This window comes from Pteropus alecto, unplaced genomic scaffold (assembly GCF_000325575.1).
Source record: "Pteropus alecto unplaced genomic scaffold, ASM32557v1 scaffold87, whole genome shotgun sequence".
Lineage (NCBI taxonomy): Eukaryota > Metazoa > Chordata > Mammalia > Chiroptera > Pteropodidae > Pteropus > Pteropus alecto.
In genome coordinates this window covers 22,261,829-22,270,943 of record NW_006443225.1, presented here as the reverse complement: position 1 = coordinate 22,270,943, position 9,115 = coordinate 22,261,829, and the positions used below count along the sequence as shown (strand labels likewise).

General features: G+C 43.8%; 1 protein-coding gene across 1 annotated transcript in view; it reads left to right on the top strand.

Moving 5' to 3' along the window:
* Positions 1 to 117: 117 nt before the first annotated feature.
* Positions 118 to 9,115, top strand: part of MMP16 (matrix metallopeptidase 16) — a 156,601-nt gene continuing 147,603 nt past the window's right edge. Inside the window, exon 1 of the mRNA XM_006924061.2 lies at positions 118 to 277. Coding sequence (XP_006924123.1) covers positions 146 to 277 — 132 coding nt within the window. The 5' untranslated portion in view covers positions 118 to 145. The remainder of the gene's footprint in view (positions 278 to 9,115) is intronic.

The window sequence follows — 9,115 nt, the reverse complement described above, 5'->3', positions numbered from 1 at the left end:
GCTGCCGAGCGCGGCCCTGCTCCGGCCGGCGCCGTGAACCTGCGGGCTCCTTCCCACCAGGAGTTTTCGGAAAGGAAGCCGGGAGGGAGGAGGACGGCGAGGGAAGGCGCGGGGAGCTCGTGCGTCCGCTGGAGCGCGGTCCACTATGATCTTACTCGCCCTCAGCTCTGGAAGACGGCTGGGTCTCGTGCATCACTCGGGGGCGGTTTTCTTGCAGACCTTGCTTTGGATTGTATGTGCTGCCGTCTGCGGAACGGAGCAGTATTTCAATGTGGAGGTAAGAGTACCAGGCTTCCTTCCTTCCCGCGGCCCCGCCGCTCCGGAGACGCTTCGGTCGCCCCTCGGGTCCCGGTCGCCCAGAGCGGGGTCTGAGCGGTGTCGCCTGCAGCCCAGACCCTAGTTGAGCTTCCCCGGGTGTGGGTGAGGGATGCGCGCAGACCGAGTCCGTTATCCCCGAGGCACAAAGCAGGATGCTGCGCGCTCGGCCGCGGCGGCGCCGTCCTCGCTGCCACCGGGAGAGGCGGACGTGTGGCCCCGGGAGGCGGCTCGAGTTGGGGGGAGTCCACTGCTCTGGTACCCAGGGCTCACTGCCTGGCATCGGTGCCGCCCCGGCATTGTTCTGGGAACCCCTCTCCCGTGTGCGGTGTCTAACAAAGGGGGTGAAAAGCAGGATCCGGAGGGCAGGGGGGAATGCTGCTGCGTTTAGTGACGTTACTTTGTGATGAAACGCTTTACTAGCCCGAGTCCTTTTTCGTTCAGACCTAAGTTAATACACTGTGTCTCGCGCTGGCTACACGGAGGACGTGGAATCCGTCCCTTTTTAAGTGTCTGCTGCGCCCCTCCCCCGCCACGCAAACCTCAACGTGGCCCAGTGCAATAGTTCTGAGGTGTGTTTTTAATTTGATTTCACACTCTTGTGGCAGAACGGGGAGCTTTTAGACTGCCATTGGCTTGACTGGGAGAGCTCTGGGAAAAGGCAGACACAAAGCCAAAGGGAACTTAAGGGTGAGGACTTGCTAGACCTCTGCCAGAGTCCCCTTCCTGTCATCGACTGGGCGCTGGAGCCAGCGATGGGCAGTGAGTCCGCGGAGGCGTGTGCGCGCCTGGCCTCTGCCACCGGCTCACCTCCGCACGGCGGGGTCCCACACAGGCTGAGCGGCTTGTGAGGTACACTCCTGACCAGAGCTGTTGCTGGCAACTCAAAAGAATTTAGTCTCTGAAAAACCACGTGATTTTTACCTTATATTGTTGATCCTTTAGAGCTTCCTGTCATTTTGTTGGGAGTGTGTTTACACAATAGCAGAACCTGTTGCACAGTATTTGAATGTGTTTCATGTAACAGATTTACATATAAAGGTGCCTAAGTGCCATGTTTGAGAGCACATTCTGACATCAGTCTGCTTACAGAATCTGTTCTTAGGACTTCATGTAATAAGTGATAGTTGGTAGAGAAAGTATTTCAAAAAGTAACAATCATTACCAAATGAGTTAAAGAAGTTCACAGATGTTAAGTAGGATTATATTATGCAAAAAAATCCAATTCGAAATGCAAAAACTGTTTAACCCTTTGAAAAATACAACTTTTATTTTCTGGATAGAAAGAGACCGGAAAGGGATGAATGCCCAGTGTCCTCATTGCGAATCCGAGCTTTTGGAATTGCATGCCACGGGGGCATGTTCATAACTGTCGTTTAAATCAAGACATAATGTGATGTCGAAATGAAGTCGTAATTAGCTCATAGACTGGAAGAATGTGAGTGGCAGGCCGTTACTTATAATGTCACAGGCAGAAGGCCGGTGGCCGCAGGTGGTGGTGGTGGCGGTGCTCAGGTGGGCCCTGGGGGTGCTCGGAAGTCAAGGCTAGGTTCTTCTTGCTCACCAAGGCTGGCGGATTCTGGAAAGTCTTGGCTTTGCTTTCAGACATCTTTGGGATAGCATCATGTTTTGATGATTATTTGCCTTTTGTTTTTTTTGAGGCTAAACATAAACTTGATTGTAGTCCTTCCTAGTTTGAATACCTCAGTCACTTTAATCAGATATTATGCCGGAAAAAGTTATGATTTTACTAAAAAATGTTTTCATTTTGAATTTCCATTATATCTTCTCTTTACTCAAGATATGTGTGAAAAGGGGATTTATGGAAAAAACCTACTTCCTCATTTTTAGAGCATATTTATTATACAATGCAAAGATTCAATTATGAAAGATAAGAGGCATTGCCATCTGAGACCTTATAAAGCTTTTTTGATACACGGGAGATTTCTAATGATTTAGAGTATATTATGCTTGATAGTTGTATTTTTCCCAAATGTTTCTTTAAGCACTTGAGCATATTATTAGTTAGCTTTATATGCTTCTTTATGTGTAATGATAACCTCGCTCTCTTTTTAATCATATGTGTAGCTGCTGGTTAATTCAACATACTGTAAAGAACATGGGATGACAGGACATCTTCTGACATGAATTTCTACCCAGTTCACTTTTATTAGATGCTTCTTTTTGGTAGGAAACAGTAATGGGAAGAATAGGTCATCACGTTGTCTTCAGAAAGGGCATTCGTATTATGTCTCTCATTCTTGGTTGCAAAACGTACACTGGCCATGCTTCATTTGATTGATTCTCAAGGACAGTCTTAAAATAAACAGCAATGGTATCAATCATGCATGAAGCTCATATGATCATAATTTTTTCTAGTGAGCACGCAGAGTTATTATAGTTGGAAGGGAGCTCTGACAGATGCTTTTTGTGCTGACGACTGAGATTACAAGGCTTTCTTCTTCACTGAACTTCACAATTACTGGCACTTCAATCTTTTTTTATCTCTACAATTTGAAGTATAAAAACCAATATTTTTTTCTCCTGGAGGTGGGGGAATTAGGTAGAGGTATTCATGTTAACTGTTTCCCATCTGATTTTTAAGAGTGTAGACATTTGGAATTTTTAATGATCAGAGCAGAAGATATTTCTTAATATGCTGATGCAAGTCTGTGAGAGAGACAGGGTGGGGGAGGGGCATTTCGTTGAGTTGATTTTGTCTTTAAGAAGCAGAAAGGGCCATTTACAGCTGAGGCAGGGTCCGACACCCCTGGGGTACTGCTGTGCAGAGATGCAGTTCATTCCTCTCCTTACTCATTTCAGACAGAACCCCGGTTAATGCCATATTTTTAGTATACACTCGTTTAAAGATGCGTGTGTGTGGGAGTGGGCCTTCCCGTGTGTAAGCAGTAGCATGATGCAAAGGAGGGGCGTTGCTGGTAGTAACCGGAAGTCAGACTGCTGCCATTGGACAGCGCTCGGCAACCAAGGTGATCATTGGTCAGAGGCGCTAACTTGTTAGCAGGGAATCATGATTCAATCGCTGTGCTCTAAAAAACTATTTTGTCTCTAAAATAATTTTCTTGTTATGGGGATTTTCATGATCCTTTTGTTTGTTTGTTTCGTTTTGTTTTTGGTACACTGCAGGCATTTTTTTGTGTTGGAATTTAAGATATAGTTCATAATATTCATAACTTTTATCATCAACTTTGATAGTTTGTCAAATGTTAAATATATGAACAATGTATTTTTATTGTTTTTAAAACAGTATTGTTTTCTAGTGAGGAAGATTCTTTAAATAATTTAGTAGTAAAATAAACACGTGTAATTCTCTGAATGATGCACATATCAAAGCATAAGAAGATGATTAATTCTTGGTGACAAAAAAATCTTGATAAAGAAAAATTGAGTTTGTTGTTCCTAATTAGAGAAAGAAGAGGGATTCTAGATTTCATAAAGATATTTTATGACAAATACTATGAATCCTGAATATAACCATTTCCTACATTTTTCTTGCAGTACATTTCCTTAACTGATTTAGTATTTTTTTTTTACTTTGTCAGGTTCATTCTAATCTACCCAAAAGGTCAGTGTTTGCTTGGAGTGGCTGTGTACTGCGTGTAAACTTGGCAGTAATTGGTGGAGAGACATTCCAAAGATAAAAGATTTAAAAATTTTAAAATGTAATATATCGGGGCCGGTTTTTTCATATTCCTTGTGTTCTCCTTGCGTCAGTCATCAACAAGCCTCACTTCACTTGTGCATGGAAGGGTGGTGTCACCATCACCTGGTTGAGTACTAAGGGACTCTTCTGACTACGTCCCATAACTCCCCACGGTGGTAGATGATACTGGTCAACAAGGCCTGTGTGACTGATTCCTAAAGGTTTCTGTCTGCGGCAAGCCCCAAGCTGTACAGGACACCCCAGGCATGCTGTTCAGAGTGTTCCCGGGGCCAGAGACAGTGACCGAGAGACAAATGGTCCTCAGCTCTCCAGCTTTTCCTGTGCGTCCCACCTGAACCATTTCACTGGTTAGAACTGCCTGGCCAGGATGCCTGGAGTAGGGTTTGTCATGAAACCCTTCCAGGTGAGCACATGCCAGCAGATGGGTTGTCTCACCACCCTACGAGGACTCCACAGGGAGTGGCCGGACGAGCCCATCCCCTCTGTGCAGCTGGCTCTGCTCTTACAGTCTCTTCTTCCTTGTCACGTAAGAGAAGAGTTGGGTCCCATAGCAGCTTTTTTTTTTTTTTTAAATCTCTAGAGTCAGGTTGTTAGCAACAGATCTAAAGTTTCTACGTTTTCTTCTTCACGTTCTTTCAGGTTATTAACATAAGAAAATTTGAATGCATCTCTTCAGTTGTATAATTCTTTTCTCTGGAGTTGGATTAATCAATTGTTTTATGTAACTTAATTTCACTGCCTACTCAAATGTACCTGTTTAGAATATTTGGTGAATGACCAATTGCAGTTATTTCAGGACTGAAAAAGAGCCACTGAACATTTGAATCAATTAGTTACATTCCATTGTCAGTGTTCAAAGAGAAAGATTTACTTCTTTATGCTCCTGCAGGAACTCTCTGACCCTTCAGCATATTTCAAGTTGAGAAAGTCATTTTTCATGTTATTTTCCATTACGATTTAAAGTATCTGTGAATATAATTATATCCACCAAATCATTTTCTGCTGTCAGTAATTGTAGGGGTTAAGAGCACATATTCTTGCACTAGGTTGCCTGGATTCTAATTCCAGCTCTTCTACTAGCAAGTGAATTATTAAGTTAATAGTGGACAAGTTAATTCACTTCTGTGAGCCTCAGTGTACACATCTGTAAAAAGGGGGCACTAACAGTACCTGCCTCATAGATTGTTTAGATGATTAAGTAAATGTATGTCTCATTAGATAAATAGATGGGAACATGCATTCATATGGTTGAACGCTCATACTTTTTAGATGTCATTATCATTAATAAAAAAATAAATGCTCATTCAAAGGTAACTGGCATGATAGCATCTAATTACATAAAGTCTATCAGGTTAGGACATACCAGCTGGTCTAGGAAGATTTTATGTTAATGCCTTTTTTTCTTTTTAAAAAGTGTGATATACTGAAAGTCAACCAAGCTAACATCAGTACATTTTCTTCCCGTGGGTTTTTCTTAGACAGTTTAGTTCAGCAATGTGCTTTTCACATTTTGTCTTGTCATCTGTTACTATCATAGAGTGTCAAGTTCAGCTCACACTTTCTCTTACAAGACTCAGTTGGCTGAAATCTGTTCATCTTCCCTAATACCATCAAAAATAAATAGGCCTTCAGGAGTCGATGGTCTGTTTGCTTCAACTGGCCCAAGGCCCAAGTGCCTCCTCCGATCCATAGCAGGAATAGGGTTCCGTGTGGAGCTTAGGCCAGCTCAGTATTACGTCCCAAATCCATAACGTAAAGATCTTTCTCTTTAACTGACAGCGAAAGGAGGAGGATGGGCAGAAAAAGGTATTAAAATGTTTTCTGCAATGACAATGAATTTTTTTTTTGACAAAACACTTCCTGTCCATGTAATTGGACAGGAAGAGAGTTAGCACTGTCATGTGATGGGGTCCAGGGCACACGTTGGGTGTGGCTAGCGCTGTCATGTGTGGGCTAAAAAACTTCGGTCCTTGTAGTAATGAGCTTTGATCTTGGACAAGTTATTTCTTTCCTGCTTTCACCTGCAAAATGAAAATTGAACTAAATCGTCCCTACAGCCATTTCTCAATTTGAAATTCTATTTTATTTAGTCTCCAAGCTTTATTTTAATTCATATAGCCAAAGCTGGGGGCGGGGGTGGGGGGCAGGGAAATGTACCTATTTACCATGTACATTTTGGGGCAACTAGATCACAAAGTTAGAGTGTTCAGTTTTTGTTTTTTTCTGAAATGCATATTTTTTAAAAATACAGAATGTCCACTTCCAGCTAATATGTGTTATCATCTGTAGTGACACAGGGTGTTCCATTTTGGAAATAATCCTAGCCTTCTGCTGAGTAGTAAAAACACTGACAGCAAATTATATGTAATTTTAAAATCAATTTTTGGTCAAAGTAGGAAACTTTAAAGATTTAATGTTAAAAACATAGCTCGATGTTATTTAATATATATATATAATATATATAAAATCTACAAGTGGTACATCAATTATAAAAAGGCAAGTTGGAATAAGATCAAAATCTTAACTTTTTTGGTGGGGAGGGTCTCAAAATTCAAACCTATTTATCTATCTGTAAAATATACACAGATTTTGTAGTGAAATGAAGTGCTTTTATACTGTATGTTTCTTTCGCCCCTTGTGGAAAATAACTTTGGTACATGGCTCTTTGAAGGTTATTTCTGTTCTTCATAACATTTAATTTCGAATGTGAAAAATCAGATAGCATTTGTTTTATAAAATATGCAGCTGATGTGAACGACAAAAAAATCCCATACCAAAAGGATAAAGTGCTGCGTAACAGCATCTGTGACACTTAACATTTCTTTTGCCTTCTTTTCTCCTTTTTCTTGGGAAAGCTACTTATAGATTTCAAGGTTATTCACGAAACCATATTTGATTGTCGTTTCTTGTCATTTAGTGCTCTGAATGGGTGCTCTTTGTCTCGGTGTCTCACCACGACTGTTTGGCATGTGCATCCTTGGGTTTGGATCATGCGCTATCTTGAGAGGCCACACAAAGAAGCTTAGCCCAGAAAGTTGAGTAACGCCTCCCAGCCCCCCACCTCTGATAGAGACCTGAGGTGTAGTATATAAAAGGAGGCTAGGGGGAGCTGTTGAGCCGTTTAAGGACTCCAGGGGCGGAAGGATTGGTTTAAAATCAAGGACACTGGGTGCAATCAGTCTTCATAGAGTGAATCCTAGCCAATCAGAGAGAGTTTAAGGAAATCAGTGAAGATATAGTGTGTAATTTAAGATGTGAGCTGGGTTTACTGAGAGCCACTTGGTATCCGTGATTTCATATTTGATGAACTAGGAAGGAACTTAGCACTTTTCCAGGAGAGCAGGAGTTCTGGGCATGACAGTGTGACAAAGACTATATAATGCAGGACTGCTCTGTGTTTCCCTTGCTTTTAGGCATAGAATAAGTCAGAAAACATACATTATAGCGGCGGAAGGTGCTTCTGCTATTCTCATTTTGGCTAAGGTGCCTAAAAATAATTGTCTAACAGATTAAAGGAGGGACAAATTTAATTTGATCACGCCTTTTAGATTATGTGTAGCAAAAATTCAGTTTTCAGTGTTCATGACACTAAAGATATTTTACTTTTACGGTTTATCATAGGACCTTGTTGAATAAACATTTTTCATTGAAAGCAGATTTTAATGTACAGGTTTTACCTATTTCTCTTTTTAGAAGATATGTAAGAAATGAGCCACAAAAGTGTGAAACTGTGTCTTTTTCTTTAAATAGGAACCTCAGATATGTTTTCAGTTGAGCAGATTATTATATGACCTCTGGGGAATAAAAAAAAGGCCATCACTTATGCACTGAGACATGTCAGCATTAGGATATAATAATCTACTCACAAGCACCACTCACATTTTTCGCCATTTTTTAATCTAGTGAATCTAATGAAATGTGGGTAAATGCAGTAAGCTATGGCTCCCTAGGCACATATTCTCAGGAGAGACAGCCCTGAGAGTCATGTATTCAAGTGACCAAACAAACCCAAAGAGCTCACTCACTGGACTGGAATTTTACGGTGACATTTAAGTCGTGCTTCAGTTAAGGGAGGACACACTGACCGTTTTAGGGAAGCTGCATACTTTTTGAACATCCCCCAATCTCGTACAGCCGAGGCGATGTCGGCAGCGTGCTGGCCTGTGCGCAGCCACTGAGCGATGTCTGCGGGGCGTTTTCCCATGGGAACTTTCCACAGTTGAGTCCTTACTGTGTGTTAACAGTCTCCTGTTTGATGATGCGCTGTTCGCACTGCTGCGAGTTCCGATGCCAGTGCACTTTCCCCTGCACGCCCTGCGCGTGGTTGGTCCTATCTGTTTCTTCTGCTTGGGGTCTGGAGGGAATTCCTGTGTCAGTCACGTTGCAGGACACCGGGCTCACAAAGGGGGGGGGGGACATTTCCAGTCCCCCCTCTTTCGCTGTGAATAAAGTAGAACAGTTTCATGTAACTTCTAGAGTCAAATGCGCACTCAGTGACTTATGTGAAACGGAGAACAGGCTCCCAGGTGCAGATAGAGCGCCTTTGGACGGCTGCATGTGTTCATATCGCAGCGACTCCACTATGTGACGCCAGTTTGCTCCTGCACGAGCGTCGAGTGCAGTTGTTTGCTTGCTCCGCGGAAGAGTCAGGCAAATTACGCAAGCGGCCTTGCCCGATTTTGATCATTCATAAGCGGATCCGGGATCTCATGGCTTATCCGCGGCGCAGGTTTGCGATGACAGCAGAGGCCGTGCAACGCATCTCCCTCCTGAGTCAGACCAGGGTGCACGTCAGGCCCTTGGCCCCGCGGCCGCCGGAGTGTGGGAGCAGCGTGAGCCGGCACTGCCTTCCAGGCGGACAGGGCCGACGCGACCGGCGCAACGGACACGCCTGGAGTCGACGCTACTGGCCGCCTTTGCGATGGCAGTGAGATCGTTCCTTGCCAGCGCCCAGTGCCTGTGCTGCGGTGACTCGCGCCCACTTCCCGCGGGCGAGCACCCCGCTTCTGCTTCACACGTGAGGGGCCTGAGGCACAGTGCGGCGAGGCAGCGCGGAGAAGCAGCGCGGAGAACACGCGTGACGCGGCCCGGGCCCCGCAAAGCCGGCAGGCGGGC